The following is a 20,748-nucleotide window of genomic DNA, read 5'->3' as shown; positions in this document are numbered from 1 at the left end:
GTGTACTCTCGATAGCAGAAACAGCCACAAGTTCAAAGAACGGAAGTCGCGCACGCCGCCTAGCGTTGGCTCTCACATAACTAAGTCCCCAGACTACGACTCTTCCAACCTCCTTTTCCGGCGCCGTTCGTTGACAAAGTGAACATGGTAAGTGTGATGTGCCACGGAAAATCCAATTTAATCTGCGATTATGTTTACTGAAAGCGTATGATTTTGCTGTGAATTGAAATGCCAGGTGCCGATGTTATTGTTAACCCGTTTATTAAGGATGAAGGTCTTAGGAATAATACATATCGCAGTGTACAATCCCACTGGTGCGAAGCCGCTTGCGAGAATGTTATTGTAAAGAAGCCTTTTATTCGTACAGTATTAAGTTGAAACAATTTGTGGAAACTTAAAAGGGATGTTTGTCTCATTTTACTGCACCTAAAGAAAAGAAATCGTGTGCCTCGAACTTGTATAGGGCTTTTTTTGCAGCCGGTAGTTCGTCTGTAACATGTCTTAACATGTCTTGTGTTGCAGGCGGACTCGTCTGTCACAGTGCGCACCCGCAAATACATGACAAATCGTTTGTTATGCAGAAAACAAATGGTAAGAATGCTTGTGCTATACATTGCTATATTTGACGTGATTCGTGATGTGGCTGCTGATGCCGATCACGCGCGAGTGCCAGCTTGGGCAGCAACGTGTTTGTAGTGGTTATCCTTGCTTGCTAAGGCGTTGTGCTGCGGGGCATGGGGTCGCAGGTTTGATTTCTAGTCCCGATGGCTGTGTGTTTTTCTAGTAATTGGGAGAAACAAACCTCCGTGTGCGACGTTTCCGCGAACTCGGAATCCCAGTCCTCCGCAATGGCGTGTTTCTTCGGCGTGTAAAACAAAATTCGAATGCGTGATCCTGACCTATATTTGCCTTGTAGGTTTGCGCCGAATTCGCGCCTTGTTTGCCATGTTTTGCTGAATTCTTCGTTATCGTAACTTCTAATCTGCGAAGAATGGCTTCAGATAGGTTCTGCATTCCGACTTGAATTTCTGTGGTCGATCTGGATCAGTAACCGCATCTGTCAGGGAAAAAAAATCACAGATATGGTTTGGTGATACCGCATTGACCCATGAATATTCCATCGTAATGAGAAGTTCTCACGTAGGTTAAGACAGCGCTACGCGGGGGAGCGACTTGATCAGAGATGACTAGATCCGATAACCGGCGTCCATTTGCTGAGCCGTGTCTTGACAAAAAAAAAATTGTGAAAAGAGGATCTTGCGAAAACAAAGCAGGACATTAACCACGAATAAAACGAGAGAATTGTAGCTGCTTGTGCTGCCCACGTCAAGTATCTCCTCTAATGCGACTAGAATGTTACGTATATTTGAACGGTTGAGAATGTTAATGCCTCATGTAATTGCCACTTGTGCAAACCGTTCACATTGACTAAAACGGCGCAACTGTCGAAACTGCAGAACCAGATGGTGCAGAGCTGCAATGAAGCTATGCAATATAGTTCTTGCTGATGCCAGCAGGCAACTTAATTGCAGAGCTTGCAAACTTGGGGCTGTGAATTACTGGTTGCAGCAAACCGGTACTGTGCCCAGTAGTCTTGTGCCACTGCACATATCTACAGGGGGGACTAAAAGGAATGCGAACAACGGAGCACACAGCTTCCGACGTATGCTGCACCATCTGGCTGCAACGTCAATTAACTGCGCGCATGCGCACTTCTTCGGGAGTGTTCGAGTGTGGCCTGCATTAACGGTAAATGTTTGATCAAGAAGCCATGCTGGTTTATTTTGAGGTGTCTTTTCAAGCTGCGTCGCCACTGAGCAGGATGATCGTTGGAGGGCATTATGCTAGCTGCAATCAGCCGGCTGTGCGCTTGGTTCCCGAATGTACTAGATAACAGGGCGCTCACGGGCGACAGAGTATAAAAAGACACCTTTATATAAATGACCGGCGTCGATTCTTTATCAAGCATTTCCCCTAACAGTAGGCCAAACTCAAAGGCCCTGAAAGAACTACGCATGTGCGCAGTTCAGTGCAGTAAGACTGTGAGGCATGCGTCGGAGGCTGCGTGCTCTGTTCGTATTACTTTTAATCCCCCCTGTACACTTAAAAAATAATTCAATAGAATGATTTGCTGGGCGATCTTTATTTGAGCTATTGAATACAAAAACATGAGCTTCGTGGCGACCAGTTTTGGATGCTGTAGTCGCATGGCAGGCTCCATGTTAACTCTGCTTCAAATGTATTGAGTGAGTTTGTAATTGGCATGCATCGACAACTTTACTCTGGTTGCTGCCAAGGCAAGGACAAGTGTCTGCGTCCCTCTGCATTTTGTATGTGGATTGAGTGTCTGACAACAAAACAAAATCATGCCGACCAGGACACTCATGCTGGAGCTTTGGCAGTAGCCCGAGACGAGTGACGAGGTTAACTGCCTGTTTGGACAAGGCAGACTACAAATACTGGGGAATTGTTGCATACTGAAGGGGCAGTGGTTTCTATTCCCACACACCATGGTCTATTTCTGGCCAAGCATGTCTACCCAAGACTTCGTGCTCAAGCTTTACCACCATATTATGGGTAACCCAGTACAAACAGTTGCAACTCCTTTGCAATTCTAACTGTGGACTTTGACAATCCCACCCATGGTGTAGTTCTTAGACCTACTAAGTGAACCCAGAGCACTGAATCCACAACTACGGTTAAGACTTTCAAACATAACGGCCTCCCTTCACGTAGGTGGCATTAAAGGGGCTGTGAAGACAAAATACAAGTTTGTTTTATTCGAAAGATTTGGCAAAAACAATATGCGATAAATTTAAGCGCAAATAGTTTGTCTTGTCCTGCAAGCTTATAAGCCCTGCATAGCTTGCATTTGCCAGCCTCAGCCAATCGCACAGCTGCCCATGATGCGTCGTATGTTCTAGAGCGGAAAATGAGCTAGTGGGTCGCATGGCCATTCTCGTTTTTCTATTTATATAACTTGTTTGAGTGAAGGTTGCGTTAAAAGTGGTATTAGCGTTATTCTAACGAAGCATTCTTTTGAACGAGCCAAACTTGCGTTATCTTCATGGCCCCTTAGCACCCCTGCCATTGACGTAGGGGGTCTCGGCACTCCCCAGGGAGCCGTCATGCAGCTCCTTCCATTTAATCGAACCATTCTAACAAAACCACAAAAACTCGGCCGAATATGCAAATGTAATTACACTGAGCAAGCAAAAGCAGTGACCCGCATAAAGAAATCCTCCAGAAAGGCATCCAGGTACTTAAGCAGGACTTGCTCTCATGTGCTCCCAAAGTTACTTTTGCCATCACCACAACCCCATAAGTCAGAAAAGGCAAACATCAACTACACATCACCCATCCCAGAAGTCTCGGTCGTCTGGGTGCTTGGGTTGGTAATTCATAATGACCAGTGGAGAATTTTAAATTGCATAAAAAGAAATGCAGCTCAAACAGCCAAGTTAATACGCAGTGCAGTTAAAACCCAATCTAACGAAGTTACCGGGAACCACGAGTCATTTCGTTAAATCAAGAACTTCATAAAATCGGGACTTCCTTTACAGGCAGTGTATTCCGTAAATTCAATGTCTAAAGGGACGCGCGTCCCAGCAGCTACCATGACACTGTAATTGCAGCGGCCGCCGCATTCGCCTGCCACTACAAAACGCTAGGGGTTCCAGGGGGAAGTGAATTTATTTCCTTGCATAAAGACCACTGATTTTTGCCTGCATGTGTTTTGTTAGAATTGGGTGGACAGGCTTTTCGTAGCCGTCAAGTGCGTTCAACGCGACCTCGGTCCCTTTGGAGCGGTCAGCAAGGCGCCTGAACAAGTGCAATAGTGTCCATCACCTGGCCTGGAGTGGGTAGAGGATCTTCAGCACTTTGTGTTGTCAGTATCCTCTGACGTCTCTTGTGCGCATTTCTGGGACCGCTGTATCTCTTACAGCTCCATAAAAATGCAACTAGATGCCTCAATTTTTTTTTTCCCTTACATGGCACAATTTTCAGTGTTCTGACAAAACATTTAAAATTGCTCCTTTTTAAATGTCTGTTTATCAGAATACTTCGTTAAATCGGGAATGGCGCTGAATCTATTTCGTTAGTTAGAATTCATAAAAGCAATGAGCCGTATAGGCACCTGCAGGGGAACCTGAATTTGTTCGCAAGATCGGGTTTTGTTAGATCGAGTTTGGCTGTATCACAAATCACCATAAAAGTTTGAAAGAAAATGGGAAGGTCTACATTCTTACCTTTGCTTAGTCAGGCAAGATCTAGAACGGGTTGATTCACTTATTAGACGAGTGTGCAAACTTGCACTTTGCCTCATCCCCGGCACATCCACTACCCATTTACGAGGGCTTAGGCCTCCATAATGCAGTCCGAGAACTTGTAGAGGCGCACTCGCGTAACGACCAGTTCGAAAGGCTCGCGATCAGCTGCTGGGAGGCACGTACTCCAGGAGGTATCTATTGGACACCTCACCAACTTTACACACCTCCGTTCAAGGCTAAATATCAAACCTTTGTCACGCAACATGCACCCTGTTTCTCCTTACGTCACATGGTCTGGAGAATCGGGCTGAAGCACTCCATAAAATACAAAGCATTAGTCCAGACACAATCTATGTAAATGCAGGAGAATGCAGACACCACAATGTGTGCACAGTCCTGTAATGGACCTCTCTAAGACTTGTGAACTCTGACAATACTAGCCACCTGCTCAAATGGCAGAAGCAACAGCCATAGCCTTAGCCCTCATGTGGAATCCCACCCCCCAGACAGTCACTTTTGATTCAAAGACTGCAATTCAAAATTTTGCCTTTGGCAGATCACGAGTGGCACTCAAAATTCTAGGAAACTGTCCACCCATATCCCCAGACCAGACATACTTAACCTTGGCACCTGCACACTCCATCCTTGAGGGAATTCCATGAGACTGCCCATTAATAGGCCCGAGAACTGGCAATCCGGGCAGAGCCGTCTCAATCGCTATATCTGTGCATGATCTGCAAGCGATTGCCTGGTCACATTTGACACCACCACCACCTTTCCCACTGAGTCTCCTCACCTGTGAACCAGAAATTGACAACACCAAAGTGCACATTTGGCATTAGCTACAAACACTTTCCCCAATCTAGCCTGTCTGACATACACCCAAGCCTACATTCGTGGCATGCTACCTGTGCAGTCAGCACTTTACTCCATCTCTCATCGTATGGGCAGGCTCCCAGGGTCCGCGCCCACTATAACCATTGAGGAGCACTAGGAGGCCGTGCTCAGCAGCTCTGATCTGGGCCTTTATTTCGTAGTCTTCTTGTCTCCAACTACAAGCACGAACTGATAATTACCAGGTTAAAATTTTCTCACCTATTCCAGAGGAAAAAGGTCTAGGTGTAAGGCCATTGAGGTTTGCAGTGTGTTTTGTGTGAGCGATGAGTCCTAATTCCTCTAAAATCTCTGGTTACAGCCAAGCTATTGCGACTAGGGTCTGGTAACACCTTAGGTGTTCTCCAGCAAGCAGAAGTCGTCCTTGCCAAAGCGTCTCCAAACTGCTATGGACGAGCAGAGTTTGTCCTAACAGAATAGGTTCTCCTTTTGAGTGTTCACGAGACGCTCGTCTATGGCTTAGTATGGCTGATGACTTAGTCTATGGCTGATGGAAGCACCTGCCACACTGATCTGGGATCAGCAGCCCTGTTTGTGGAGCGCAACACCTATGGGGTTTCTCCTTTCCAGGTAGTGGACATCATCCACCCCAACCGGGGCACAGTGTCCAAGACGGAGGTGCGGGAGAAGCTGAGCACCATGTACAACACCACACCTGATGTGGTGTTCTGCTTCGGCTTCCGTACCCAATTTGGTGGTGGGAAGACATCAGGCTTTGCCCTCATCTATGACACCCTGGACTTCGCCAAGAAGTTCGAGCCGAAGTACAGGCTTTGCAGGGTGAGGGTTCCTTTACAGTAAACAACCAAGTATGCAAGAAGTGTCTGGCATTTTCACTTTTTGCAGTCCCAGTTAGCAGGCGGGAATATTTTTTGTTTACACCCATCCAGAGCTCTCTCTCTCTCTCTCTCTCTCTCTCTCTCTCTCTCTCTTTCTTTTTTGAAGAGTCTAGAATCAATGCTCGGAGCATGCCTTTTCAGCTTGAATCCCACAACGAGCTATCACATCCCTAATCCTTGTTTTAGGCTCTCGTGGGAACCGTTTCATCATGCAGCCACTGCTCTCGTCATCCTAACGTTATGTTGTACTGTGGACCCTTTCCACTAAATACTATGTCTGTCACCCTGATATGACTCAGCCTTGCGCCTTGCCTTAAAGCTTTTATTTGGTCTTGTGACCATCTGTAAACGACCTGATAGAGGTGCTAAACGAAGCCTTAGAGTAGCTGCAACCTATTGTGTGCACATGGAAAATCCAGTTATGTCAGAACCAGACAAGGTGCTTTAACATGCCGTGGAGCTTCCAGTTAAAGGACAGACCACAGATTTTTGGGGAGTGCATGTCTTCTGGCTCATATGATAGCCAGCAGTTTGTATAAAGGGGTAAATACAAGAAATTTTCTAGATCAATTGGCAGCAATAATTTTCATTTGGCCCTAAACTTCCCGAGATGTGGAAACTGGCACAATGTAGAGTCTAAACGTGACACTACTGTACATATACAAACGTCTGTCTGTTTCAATATGTGGTTGAAAAACCACGTGAAGGGACAGGAAAGAGTGCATTTTGTCATTTTATCTGGGTACAAGTGTTTAAATACCTTTTTATATTGCGTACAGTTCTATGCATCTTGCCCCACGGCTCACTGTCATGGCTGCCTGCATTTGTTTCGGCAGCGTACATAAGACTGGTAGATCTAAAAATTCTGCTTTCAAACGTTCTTGCGGCCCTGTCAGAAAAATCGCTTCAATTTAAGGTGCTTGAAGTGATTCATTTGGGATAGAGAATGTTGTGGGACCTACCTGTCTACTGCAGCACAGGCTGCCAAGATGCCCACCACAGACAGGTTCGAGCGAGCCAAGCCGTAAGGCAGGGTTGTCCCTCACCACGCATGTGCAGTCACTCCGGGAGGACGAAGGAGCGCCTCGGAATTTATTTTAATGCGTGGATTTCCACAGTGCGGCAGTAAGGGCGCGCAGCTGCGAGTGAGTTTCTTAAGCGGGCCACTACCCCACGCTCCTTGGGTCCCACGGACCGCCGCGCATTGGTCAACCCGTACCCCCTTGCAGGGAGAGAGGGTGTGAGGAGTAATTTTTGCCCCTCTGGGAAAGAGGATCACGGGCTGTGTGTGCCCACATAATGGGTACTGTCCACGTTAACGTCCATCCCCACAATGTATACTCCACAAAAATCAGTTGTCTGGTCAAGAAATGGGGGCCATTCTTTTACAATAGTTGTGAGTTTTCATGGCAAACTTGCTCCCTCCTTTAAAGGTCTGATGCGGTTTGGTGGTATGGTAGTGTCACCAGCAGCCAAAAGCATCAGTAAAATGGGACAAACGTGTGTTTTAGTCAGTGCATTTGTTGTGTGTATTTGTTCTTAATTCTGGTATTCACCGTATACACTTCCACACAACAGGGGCAGAATGAGCCATTGACTTACAACTTGCATGGGCCGTTCTATTTGTACGCAGAATGGCCTGGGCGAAAAGGGCCGAACAGGCCGCAAACAGCGGAAAGAACGCAAGAACCGTATGAAGAAGGTTCGGGGAACGAAGAAGGCCAAGGTTGGGGCGGCCAGTGGAAAGAAGGTAAGCCACACATCTCTGGGTCACCTGTTTTTGACCTTGTAGCACTTCGTAGATGTCACGTTGCAACTTTTCTAGTCTATTCAGTTGATAAGGCAGATGCTGGCTAACCACCCTTTTAAAGGCCAACTGCACTCAAAATTTGAACCTCCTTAAAAATGTTTCCGTATAGCCTGCGTAATAAGACTGCAAGACGACGCAGTATATGACAGCTGAAATTTGCATATCTGCGGTGCAAATGACCATCAAAAATCCGAGATTTTGAAACAGATTGAGGAAAGCGCAGCCATTACAGCCAGGCCGAAGTGATGTTCCAGCTGGTGAGCAAACGGCGGCAGGTGGCCGGCCAGTTAGAGCAAACATGCGTGCAATGCTTTGCCCTTGCCGCAGTCCTAGAACCGCGTCCAGGGGGACTTGACACCGCATTTCACAAGGCTACTATACTCGGTGACAACTTGAGAACGGCACCGGAAGTTGCTGCTGTGCCTTATCACCGTAGCCGGATGTTTCTCCGCACGGTGCAAGTAGGGAATTACTGGGAATATTTTGAACATGGCGTGAGCCGTTCCTGTGATTTTTTGGACTTAACATGCTTATAAACGACTCCAGTGACGACAAACTGCGTGAGACAAGGCAGACGATATCACGCATTCATAGCAAACCCCTTTCAAAACGCGCGCGCACTGACATCGCGGGTCCGGCGCTTTGGCGGAGTGATACACTACATGAGGTGGTGCCGTTCTTGAGTTGTAACCAAGTGTAGTCGTGTCCCAGTTGGTTTGGTGGTATGTACTGTACATTCAAAGTAAATTTGACCAAGGTGAGATTTCAGTGCACTTGGGCTTTAAGAAGGTGTTTTCAAGTAGATTTTTAAGGTTTTGAAATGTTTACCAGTATTTTGAGTTCACTAAGAAATTATATAGAGGAATTGTGCACCTTTCCTTTTTTATGTAACATTGTACGCCTCAGTATAAGGGGTAGGCTTGTCTCCATTGTTAGACAAGAGTTGCTGGGATTCTCTGCGGTGCTCTAGGCAGCAATGGGTGTTCTGAATTTCGAGAATGGAGCTGATTCTTTAGTGAGATTAGTTTTGCTATTTTTCTTTGGTACACCAGCATCATGTAATTGCTAATGTGGAAACACTTTCAAAGTGGAAAGGAAGTAAACGGTGCATTGCATCATATTCAATTGTCATGCATGCTGGATTGTATTTGTTTACTTTTTTGTTTAAAGGTTCTTGCCAATACGGGCCAGAGGGCTGTTTGTGTCTTGTTTCTCTCCATGCAATCTTTCCAAGTGCAGTGTTTGATAGCTATGTGTAATAATTTTGCACTCTAAGCAACTAGCCCCACCCATTGGCTAAAGTGGCTCGAAAATCTTATTGAAATTTTGAGGCTTTTTGCGTCAAGTTAGTAGGTGTTGCGTCTTTTCGCACTGCCCAAAATCCTGCAAAATAGTAGGAAGTGGCGGGCTGCGACGTCCTGTACCTACCCGGTACAGTGCCAACCAATACCAGCATTGGGGGCGCAATAGTCTGGCTGCACTTTTGCCCAGTCCTGCTGGCAGGGCAGCGAGCTACCATTGCCACCGGAATGTTTCTTGCATTCATATTTCATGTATCGGCAATTTTCATTGGGAGGGGGGGGGGGGGTGTTTTTGGATTTGCAGTGTAGTTGGGGGTCCGATTCCAGGTATCTGTAGTTAGTTTTGTCATCATATATCATTCCTAAGCATCTAAAAGTTTTTTCTCTCTAATTTTGAGGCTGCTTATTTATTGAACAATGACAGCTTGTAGAGTTAACTGCAAATGTGTACATACAGGTGAAATAAAAAGTTAATGGAGGACAGGTTGGAGATTTTGAGGGGATTTCTCCACCATGTGCCTAGCCAGCAACCTTGAAGTGACTTTTTAAGTCATTCTAAAATAAAGTCCGGCCTTGCGTATTCTATTTATGCTGGCAGCCACACAAAATAGAAATTATTCTGACTTCACGAAGCCGTGCTCCACTTACTTTTTGTTGCACCTGTACATACTGATTTCACTCCATTATATTTCTCATAAAAAAAATTTAGGTGATAGTCAAGGAAGCCTGAAGCAACATCTCTAAGATTGCAACATCAGGTGAAGCAAGTTTTGAGAAAATGAATAACGTTTTAGCTTGTATTTAAGTAGTGGAAATGAAAGAAAACCACCTAGTATGCACCAGGGACGTACATAGTTAGGGTGTATTTTGCATTGGTGCCTCTTCACCACTTTTCTGAGCCCCAATGAGCGCCGCGTTTCGGAGGTTGGTTCCAAATGGTTACAAAGAGGGCTGGTTGGCACCAGAGCACTGGCCACTGTGTGTCTCTCACTCAGCTGCTGGAACTGCTGCACGTTCTTCAAGCGGTCATTCGTATGCGCAAGCACTTGTACGTCACCTGCCATACCAATATGGGTGTCGACTCTGACCGGACTAGAATTAGCACTAGCACCAACGGATCTATCTGTCTTTGAAAGCAATGAATTGTGAACATTGCAGTGGTTCTTTGCAACACCAAAACACGTCATTACTGAACTGCACTAAGCCAACGTTTGTGCATACAGCCAACAAAAAGTTGGCCATGTGTTGTCTTCCCCCCCCCCCCCCCTTTTTTTTTTATAAATAGGGGCAACATGCAGTGTTGCTGGTCGGCATGAGCTCTTTTGAGCAGTGCTAAAGTGGCCACACTTAGCCGGTACAGCCGATTGATATTGGGGCAATTTGCTTACAGTTCATTGGGTTAGCAGTTCACACGCAGCATACATGCTGCATTTTTTTATTATTATTATTATTTCCCCGCCAATTGGTGAGGTAGGTGCAGATTAGTCTCAGATTAGTTTGTCACTCAGATACAGACACAAAAAGAATTGTCACATTAGGTGCGGAATTAAGAACGTTAATCAATTTTCACATCTACAAATGCGGCAGTGCCTACGTCACGCCCAAAGCCTCCAGATATGACGACGCAACGCGGGAAGCGGACCATGCGCAACCTACGATTGGCTGAGCTTGCAATATTTTGTATATGTCAGTGTAGCGACCAAATCGAGCCTAAATAATTCTTTAGGTTGTATTCTTTCCTTAATTAAAAGAAGCATAAAAACTTAACTGCAAGTACTACCAAAGGGCAGGCACTACTGTCAGCTTCGAGCGCTTGTGTGCCCTTATAAGCCGTGTTACAATGAACCGCTATCAGCATCGCCCGGTGCCTGCGCGCTTCGCTAAAATCTATGCCAAATCGTCCATCTGCATTCCATGTGACGATGTCTTTCCTCTGCAGATATCAGTGTTGATGCTAGAAGTGGCCAGCAAGGCTGTCAAAACAGTCGGCGCCTTCGTGGTTTTCAATCTGTTCCGGCATTTGTTGACGTGCTTTCGCACTTGGAACAGCCGTTCGGTTCACCGAAACACAATCTCGCCTTTTCTCTCTAGTAGCAGTTGGCCACGCAAAATTCAACCAAGCTAATTTTGGTAGAAGACTGTTACCTTTCACGACTAAATTGGCCTCTGTTGGGGAGATAGTGACTGCGCGATATGCTTTTGCTTGTGCGATATGCTCTCACTAAAGTGCTCGTAGTATTAGTGTGACGGAGCTAATCTGCAAGGTCGGTTTGTGATAAACAAACGTTATCACTACCAGAATTTCTGAAAAACGACAAAAACTACACACACACAAAGATATTCATTGCCGCCCAGGCAAAGCATGCAAATTCTTGCAACTCGCCGTGTTGCTGGAACGGCCGTGGGGTTAAAGGAGCCATAAAGACAAAATACAAGTTTGTTTTATTTGAAAGATTTCGTGTTTTATAGTGCTCCCAGCACTTGTCCTGATGCAAACGATGCTTTATTCACTGTAAAATTAATCAATTTAAGTTAAAATTTGGAGTTGCTGGGTCTCGTGGGAAACGAAAAGAACAATGCGTTGAGCACGTTGACCCAATTGTGGCGGCACGGCACCATTCAAAGGGTGTCTCCACCCTGTATGGCGGCGCTGACATCGAGGTATTCTACTGCAGCCGATTGCGCACGTTTGTTTACGTTACTGAACCTATATGGCGCCACCATACCGAGGCAAGCCGTTTTCTGCCTTTGGTTTGTTTTTGACCGTATTTAAACCTGGCTTGTTTTTGTTGTGGGAGAAAATAATCGTTTCGTGAAACATAGTGCTGTTGCCTGCATCAATCGGCGAGTGTTGTCTGAGACAACCCCAAAGCTCCGCAGTGCTGTGTAGCTAAACAAAGCATAGTGCACGCATTACCAAAAGCAGTAAGCATCAATACTTCTATGTTTACATGTGCTTTCGTAACTTCCACTGTTTGTCCCACCGTTCTTATTGCTTTAAAAGAATGTGCCCTAAATTTAAGCACAAATAGCTCGTTCTGCAAGCTTATAAGATCAGCCTAATTTGCGTTTACTTTTGCCGGCCTCTGCCAATCGCAGAGCAGTCTGGTATGACATCATAGGTTCTGTTGTGGGAAATGAGCAAGTGGGTCACATGGCCATTCCCTTTTTTCTAATTATATAGCTTATTTGAGCGAAGTTTACGTTAAAACTGATGTCAGTATGATTATTCTAGCGAGGCAGTCTTTTGATTGAACCAAACTTGTGTTTTGTCTTCATGGCTTTTTTAACGAGCCAGGTTTTTCTTTTGACGTTCGGTAGTTCGATCCCACAGAGGCTTTCTTTTCTTTTCTTTCTTTCTTTTTCTTTTTTTAGCATCTCGCAAGATTTTTTTTTTTTTTTACCAGTATATGAGATTGTTTCTCAAAGAAGCATTCATATATCAAGGTAGGTCTTGTTATGAACAGAGTCTGGTAGAGTTCAGAAAAATAAGCCGAGCAACACGCATCAACATGGCGACGGGCAGGTGACTTCGGCGGCCTCAGCCTTCTACTTGTCAGCGCTAAACGTCGGGTCGTGGTTGGCATGGTGCCGCCGAACAATCTCGTCAGGAAGCGTGGAACGAATCTTCCAAATCAGACAACCGGGGGATTCAAATTTTTAGAGCGCGGCATTTTTGCTGTCATCATTGGTCCCGCGATACGATGTATTGAGAAGAGTGGAAAGAGAGGGAGGAGCATCAATTTGCTTGTATTTTTAAATTTACAAATTGAACAACTTTCATTTCTGCACGGAATTCTTTGTGTCTGTCTCTGCATTACATGAAAAACAGGCTTAAGGACCGAAAAGTACCTGAAAAAAGAAAGTGTTGCTGAAAAGCATACAATCACAAACCCCTACAGCATCTGTTGCAAGCAAGGGCAAACAGCACCTATTGTTCTTGCGAATCCACAGCTTTTGTGAAAGAAACACTGGCTTTAGCCATATGCAGTTGGGTTAGTTGTGTTTTCTGCTTTAGCATAGCACTAAGCCACAGTATTTGGTGTGCCTGCTTATCACAGTATAGCAGTGGGTCAGGTGCCCTAATAATGCAGGTGTGGGTGAAGCCCTGCAATAAACATGATCTCTTGGTCGCCCTCATCGTGTTACCGTGCACGTGATACAGGGTGTTTTTTTCCTTGTGAAGAGAGCAGTGACCATGCCGTCTGTTCTGACACTGTGCTCTTGCTTCTTGTCTTGCAGCGCTAAGGGGGCTCTCGCTTGCTCCGCTCTGTCGTTGGCTTTGGCTGGTGTGGTGCTTCCAAGGTGTCTGCTGCCTTCTTTCTCTTGCTTTTCTTGAGCTATTGCATTTGTGCCAACCCAGTCTGGATTGGTTGGGCCCCCAGGTGCTTACATTCCAGACTTGGGGACTACATTGCCTTGCCTGGTTCACACTGCACAGGGACTGCATGAACTTGCTGTTGCACCAAGGTGGCAGTCTTTGTGCACACAGGGGCTGTATGGGGAGGTTAACCAGACGACATGGGTGCAAAGATTTGCTTGTGAAGTGCCTTTTCAAATGTTCAACGCTGCAGTTCTCATGAAAACAGTACAGTTGACGTAAAGGTTGTACCCATGTGACGGGGGTGCAATGTTTAATATCTGTGGTTGTCTTAAAAATGTCTAGCTGGCTTGTACAAATGCAAATGTTCGATGGAGACGAACAGTGAAAATGCCTGCGTGTCGAGATTTTGGCGGACGTTAAAAGATTCTGAGGTGGTCAAAATTAATCTGGAGTGTTTCACTATGGCGTGTTTCATAGGCCAGGTGCAGCTTTTATGTGTTTAACCCTACAATCATTCAGATCAACAAATTTAAAAGTTTATAGTGTACCAATTTGTGGGCAGTCACAGCTGGGGCAAGGTGCAATGCAAGGGGCCCTGAAGACAAAATATGTGTTGTTCGTTAAAAAATCTTCTAATTTCAATGCAAACTTCAAACAAACGTAGATATAAAGAAACTGATGAAACAATGGGCAGCTCCCCAGCCACTTTCCGGCAATTTGTCACAGAACCTCATTTGTGCGACTGATGGCTGCTGGCCTAAACGGCTGCCAAAAAACATGACTGGGTGATTGTAGCGGGCCTTTAGTAATGTTCGATTGCATCACTTCAATGCTAATGTGCAGTTACGCTCTGATATCAAGTTAGTGCTCACCTCTTATGTCACTCTTCCCCCCCCCCCCCCCCCCCCCCATTTACCTACGTCACTGCAGCACAAAATGAGTTTTTCTATAGTTTTTGTGCTTTTATTTTATTTTTATTTTTTTCCAAATGTCTTTTATGGCTGGAATGGGGCTGAGTGAACTAACAAAGGCTAGTTCTTTCAAATTAAAGGAAGTATCTTGTCTTCATGGCCCTTTCAACGAATGTGGAGTTTCAAGTGCACAAAGCCTAATCCATGTGAAGTTTAAGTCGTGTATACAGTGTACTGGGAAAACTTGACAGAGCATATTGCAGGCATCCTATAGCAGCAAAATCTTATGGGAAGCGAGCATTGAGCAAACTATTTCTGCACTCTGCCATGGCGTGCACTTCTCGTCGAGACTCGGTATGTGCATGCGCGTCTTTCACACTTGCATGTCTCCTGGCTTGCTTCTGGCACTCGTGTGTCCCTTAAGGTTTTGCTGAAAACTGTACTGGGCGAATGAGACAGTCTATTTTTTCTCTTTTTCTCTTGCATTTATCAAAGTATGTTAGAAGGAAACTGGTCATGCTGTGTCCAGTTTGTTAGATGTCAATAAGGTGTTCAGGGGTCAGCAGTAGTGTTTTAGATGAAGTGTATGAAAATCTGTGGGAAGAGGTAACCCTTTCGCCTGTCACTGGCGTACTGGTAAGTTTTCGCATTTCCCCTCTGCAGTGCCGCTGACGTACTGGTACGTTCTCTATTGTGCGGCCGAAAATTCACACCATAGCGCAAAGCTCGCGCGCCTGGATTGTTCGTGCCATCTGTCTAATCTTTCTAGTAGTTTGCATTTTCACTCGCTAGCTGTCACGACAGTACATTGGAAGAGTATAGAGCGACCGCACCCACCCTTCGTTGCTGGGGTGCATGGTCGCTCCGCTCGCTGTACTGTCGGGATGAGTGACCATGTGGCACACGTGCGATTACGGGTGCAAGGGTTCTTTTCTTATTACCCGGACCATTTTGCTGTCCCTTGTGCCTTGATTTGGCCTTAGATTTTCTGCAAGCATACCAGTTGCACAGGCATATGCAGCTTACACAACTCCAGTAGAGCGTAATGCCAGTACACAGTTTGCATAAGCACTAATGTGCAGTTACTTTGCCTTCAGTGACTTTACTCTGTTTAATTGCTCTACAAACAAAATGTGCGGCCACATTGTTCAGGGTGCAAATCTAGCTGCGGGTTGGTTCTCACTTGCGGTCAACTTATGACGACCAGTCAGTGGCTTGGCAAGCCGTGCAGTCAAGCCAATTCGCAAGAGTTAGCGTCGCAGAAACCATGAGAAATTTGGGAGGGTGCACAAAAACCAGCACGTTCAGATTGATTTTTTACTAAATACATGTAAACGCCCAGAATGGTCGACACATGGCCTGGGGACTCCAGAGTTTGGTCTGTGCAAAAGTAATCTGACAAGGTTTACAGAATCCCTTCAGTGTCCTTTTCAATAGGCTTATGATCTCTGTATATTTGGGCCCCTATTCTCGACTGCATCTATTCATGGTGAATTTGCCATGTTTTTTTCCACAAGTAAAACGTAGACAATCGGTGACGTGGTGCACATATAGCTGACTCTGTGCAGTGTAATTTGATGCTTAGCTTGTGGTGGTCACAACCAAGCTACCAAATATTGTGCATAGAAGATATAGGAACACTTGGCATGTATTATAAAAACTAGGGCGGCAGCCGAGGCTGGCAAGGGAGACGCATTTCTTCAGGTTAACGTCGTAAGGTGGTCAAGTGACGTTGATCCAAAAGCGAACGAAAGACGGGAATAGACTTCAAGAACATCACACAATCTTTGCCTTATCTGTTTATTTCAGTCACTTTTAGTGGCGTAGTTGAGCTCTCTGCTTCAATACAAGCTTTGTTGCATTATCACCTTCCTAGCTGTCACCGCCGCCACGCTATCTTCTGGTGCTACGTTACAAGTTAATGACCCACTGCTGTGGTTCAGTGGCTGAGGCATTGCGCTGCTGAGCATGAGGTTGTGGGTTAGATTCTCAGCTGTGGCGGCTGCTTTTCTGGTGGAGGCGAAAAGCAAAAACGCCCGTGTGTTCGAGATTTCGGTGCACGATAGGTCCCGAAGTGGTCGAAATTAATCCGGAATCCTTCACTACGGCACGCCTCATCACCTGCGTTGCGTCGGCGCGTTAAACCCTACAATCAATCAAGTTCCAAGTTTATGGCGCAGTAATGAATAAAATTGTCCGTTTTCTTTATTTTTATCTTGAGTTCGACCCTGTGACCCATCAGCTTACTTGGTTCTTTGTAATATAGAGGCTTGTGCTGCCCTCTTATGGTGCTGTTACGCCAAACAATTGTAATTTTATTGCCAAACATAAAACGAAATACGGCACATTATTTGTATGCTCATTAACGCTGACTTGGAAACGGTCAAAACTGCGATTTATTTCGCTAGAAAAGTTTTAAAGCACGCGTCATGTGAAACTGCACCTGCTGCAAATTCACGGAGATTTCACGGCGCCGACGATAGCTGAAATTTTTTGCCCCATTTCACGGCGATGGAAGCTGCCATTTGCAAGCTGTTCCTGCTGACGGTTTATATTACGCCATGTCTTGTCAGCCAATCACAGAGGCGGGTGTGTCATACAAGCTGTTTTGTTGTTACATAGCAAAGATAGGCCTAAGTTGTCATGTCCGCTGCATTTTGTCTAGTTTTTCATTGCTAGCCAAGAATTGTGCGCTTTCAGTAGAGAGAAATCGGGCAAACTTTAAAACTTGGGCTAGTAAACGTCATGAAATGTCAATGACAAAAGCACACACAGCTGCTTTGTCAGCCGCAAGCATGTGATCGAAACTGAAAGCCAACCAGACAAGGCTTATGGCAAATTCACAGTTCGCAGTGAATTTACGGTTTCGAGAATAGGGCCCCTGTTCTGTTAAAGTATGTGTGTACGAGCGGGCTGCTACGACTCGGTTGCGGTACTGAGTGGTGCCAGAATTGGATTCACTGGCCGGACTGTCATGGCGGGACTTCCGTTTTTGTTGCTGAGATGAGCAAAAGGATTAAGCCCCTTCGTGGTCACTGTGCAGCAGGCAGGTAGATGTTGACACATTGTAGTGAGGGTGTTGGAGGTTACATGGCCTAGAGGACACCAAATGCATTCTAGTGCAAGGGCAGCACTGCTTCTAAGCGACTTCTGGTATTAACAGTTGCTGCAGTGCAGTTCTGTTGCTGAGCACTGGTTTGATCTCTGTTAGTTAAGGTGGCTATTTTGACTACAGAATAACGCCTGTGTGTAGACCCAGGGGATCTTGCTTTAGCCCCCAAATATAAATGCAGCTTTGGTGCTTCACTTGCCTTTCTCTTCTGCTTTTTTGACGTTGCACGTCTTTCTAGTTGGCAAGACACAAATATGTGATTCATCACAATGAGTTGCATTAAATGTTTATAGGATTGTTATACATAAACAGTGCTTTTCTTCTCTTTCAGTAACCACAAGTCGCAAGGATGTTTCTGCCACCTCATACCCATGCTGGCCATCTCCAATAAATGCGGAGCGCAACAGATTGTGTCCTTTTCCAATCAATTCACATTTAATAACCTGGCACTGAAGACTTTTTACATTAACATGCTCTGAACTGTGAACCACAAACTAGACGAGAGCAGTCAAAATTGGATGGGATCCAGCTTACCATGCTGTCTATAGCAGTGAGATCACCAATCTTGTGGCTTGATTGATTGACCCTTGCCAAGAATTAAGCACATGTATCGTCTAGTCTCGTATCAAGAAATTTGCAGCAAAAAAAAAGCTCTCCCGCAGAACTTAATCCCCCACCCATAAATCTATACCTAGTGACCGATAAATATTCTGCACCCTGTAGGTCGCCTTCCCCCAACCCCAGTAGAGTGCACCTCCTTTACCCCCACTTGAAAAAATCAAGCTTTGGGAGAGAGCATTGACCTGATGGGAAGGGACAAATTTTGAGGAATCTCGAAACTTTTTTTATGCTGGTCTCCATCTCGGGTGGTAGGCTTGCAGCGGGTCATGGTTACGCGAGTTGAGCCCACAATGCCCCTTTGCGTTCTCGGGCTGTCTGTGATGCAGTATTGCTATGGAAGCGGGCCACGGAGTGCTGGAGCTCCCTGAGGGAGCAGCGTTGCGCGTCTATCCCTTATCCGTGTTTCAAAATCTTGCGGCAAAGCCACCCGTCACGCATTCAGTACCAGCCATGCCAGCTGCAGCTGCGGGGCGAAGTGCGCGCCGTGTGCTGTCGGCCGCCCTACACCCAATTGGATGAGCAGTTCGGTACGCAGCACTGAAAGCGGGCTTTCCTGTCACGTGGAGCCGGGGGCGTTTTGCTGGTTGTGTTGCCCACATGCTGACAGGCGCAATATCAGAAGTGGTAGCCTGTAGTTAGCCGCAAGATGCCGGAGCTTGTTTCATCAGGGCCTCGGTGCGTGTGAGATCTTTAGTTTCTGCTGCCTAGAATTATGTCTCGAAGCTAAGCTGTTCAAAATGTATTTTTCGGTAGCACGAATTATCGTAATAGTGGCTGCTTCACGCACGCAACTATTTAGTTGGAATTTTGCTGGTCAGCAGCTGAAGGTTCGCGATGTTTTCTGAGAAGGGACCCCGTACGAAACCTCTCGGTGGTGCAAATAGGGGGCCACTATGTCCTATCGTTCTCATTCCAGTCGTGCGAAAGGTAAAAGTCGCTGCATTAAAACTGCTGTTAATCCATTCTCGTAGATTTGTCGACACTTTTCATCATCGCAAACAGCGAATAACTTGACATTTGATTGCTTGTAGCTTTTCGGTAGTTTTAGCACTGTATGATCCGTCTGTTCCGCAGTTACCGTGTTAACCGGGACCCGCCTGCGCGCGCAGGGAGGGCGAGGCGGACACCCCCCACCGTAACGAATGCGCGGACATGGCGAGGGCCGGCCCACGGAACTAATGCACCTACTGCAATGATTGCGCAAGTGCCCAGACGGGCCCCGGTCAACACGGCACGCACGTACAACGGGGAGCGTAGTCCGAAAACTCTATAGCAAGTGCTCTAGTGACTGCGGAACAGCTTCCAAACAGTAATAGTTTCAAAACTGATGTCAAGAGCAGCGTAGGAACTGAGTTTGAGTTTAAAAAAAACAGTTTATTTCATTGAATTCACTTGGTAGAAGGAGTGCCAATTAGCCCCTATCGGAGCTCGTCTGCTGCCCTGGCTATCCAGTCCAGGTAGTTCTGTACTCTGACGTACACGCCGGGACGGTTGGGCAGGCCGCACTCTTCTCCCCAGCTGATGATTCCGAAGACTGCATACTGGCCTGCGAAAAGGAAATTAAATTACGGTGGATGTCTCTGCAACTAGTGAAGGGCTCTTGTTCGAGCTACAGTGATGTTTCGTGCGTGGAATTTTCTCTGGTTTGCTGTAACTTTGGTCCAAAGGGAAGTTCGGGAGATGCAGGGAACTTGAATAGTCTAAGTAACAATTGGAAACTATATCAGCAGGAGGAGCCCCAGTTTTCATTCCGGTGAAGCCGATGTACTCTGTGCCGCTCCGGGACTGCTCGCCACCGCCGACGCCTCTTTCCCAGCTGTTATTCCCCACGTCATCACCCACGTTTTTCTGGCAAGTTGCGCAATCGGCTGACAATGGCGAATGCGCCGTTGTCAGATGATTGCGGGGAATCAACCGGAGCGCGAATGGGCGTAAGAACGCCCGGCAGCCACCGCAGTTGCCGCCTCAAATTCTACCTCCCCGAGTAGCTATGAAGTCCTCCCGGTTGAAGAACATCTGCCTGGTTGGAACGCCGGCGTGAGCACATAATTATTCTTCAGTTGAAAATGCTTTACGAGATACATTTTTGCCGGTGTATTTCGCGTCTAAGTATGCGCCCGTTACCGGTTGCCAGTTTATGCGTGCACGGGTGGGGGGTGGAAGGAGGGCATACAGGCACAGCTGGCCTTCATGTCGCTACCGATAACTTGCCCGTTGTGCTGGTGGGAGGTTTAAACGTGGAAAACTCATACGCCCTATCAGCTGTCCTCCGTAATCGAGCAATTGGGGTCTGGGTTGGCGTGTTGCATCCCACGGTGGGGTAGGAAAACAGACAGCCACATCTTTGTTCGAAAAAAAAAAAAGCTCGAGGCCTTCCAGGTTATAAGTCGATAATGGTACGGACGCATGTCGTTCGCCTAGAAGAAGCGCGAATGGGCGAAAAAACGACGGAAAGCCGCTGCCGCCACCGTTGCCGTCGGGTAAGCCAATATTGCTTGTTCAGCCTGAACGGCTTTCAGAGCGACATTTTCGACGGTGTCTTTAGCGGTAACCACATGGAGCGATTTTTCCAGCGACGCGACGAGCGACGCGACTAGGATCCGCAGTCGCCGAGGCAACCACATGACAGCGACGGCTCGAGCGACTGAGCATGCGACTGAGGATG

The 20,748-nt window shown here is 46.4% G+C and overlaps 2 protein-coding genes across 4 annotated transcripts in view; one reads left to right on the top strand and one right to left on the bottom strand.

Annotated features, from left to right (window-relative positions):
- Nucleotides 1-59: 59 nt before the first annotated feature.
- Nucleotides 60-17,868, top strand: Rps24 (ribosomal protein S24). Of its 2 annotated transcripts, XM_077684634.1 has the most exons (6): nucleotides 60-147; nucleotides 523-591; nucleotides 5,736-5,945; nucleotides 7,638-7,754; nucleotides 13,358-13,420; nucleotides 17,794-17,868. In XM_077684634.1, exons 1-5 carry the CDS (start codon nucleotides 145-147, stop codon nucleotides 13,361-13,363), a joined length of 405 nt encoding a protein of 134 aa, XP_077540760.1. In that variant the 5' UTR covers nucleotides 60-144; the 3' UTR covers nucleotides 13,364-13,420; nucleotides 17,794-17,868. The 2 variants fall into 2 exon arrangements, with proteins under 2 accessions (XP_077540760.1, XP_077540769.1); XM_077684643.1 differs by lacking the exon at nucleotides 13,358-13,420.
- Nucleotides 17,869-19,432: 1,564 nt separating this feature from the next.
- The window catches only part of LOC144152961 (neurotrypsin-like), a 61,973-nt gene continuing 60,657 nt past the window's right edge, over nucleotides 19,433-20,748 (bottom strand). The window contains exon 25 of one of the 2 annotated variants that reach the window (XM_077684572.1): nucleotides 19,433-19,629. In XM_077684572.1, coding sequence (XP_077540698.1) covers nucleotides 19,502-19,629 — 128 coding nt within the window. In that variant the 3' untranslated portion in view covers nucleotides 19,433-19,501. The remainder of the gene's footprint in view (nucleotides 19,630-20,748) is intronic. The other variant, XM_077684564.1, reaches the window with a different exon arrangement.

This window comes from Haemaphysalis longicornis, unplaced genomic scaffold (assembly GCF_048455015.1).
Source record: "Haemaphysalis longicornis isolate Haplotype H1 unplaced genomic scaffold, Haemaphysalis longicornis Haplotype H1 scaffold_1, whole genome shotgun sequence".
In the NCBI taxonomy this organism is placed as follows: Eukaryota; Metazoa; Arthropoda; class Arachnida; order Ixodida; family Ixodidae; genus Haemaphysalis; species Haemaphysalis longicornis.
The sequence above is the reverse complement of the archived record's forward strand: the minus strand, read 5'-3'. Positions and strand labels throughout refer to the sequence as shown.

Coding starts and splice junctions, on each gene's coding strand:
- Rps24 (XM_077684634.1), top strand. Junction 592..5,735: donor TGTTATGCAGAAAACAAATG/GTAAGAATGCTT, acceptor TCTCCTTTCCAG/GTAGTGGACATCATCCACCC. Junction 5,946..7,637: donor CGAAGTACAGGCTTTGCAGG/GTGAGGGTTCCT, acceptor ATTTGTACGCAG/AATGGCCTGGGCGAAAAGGG.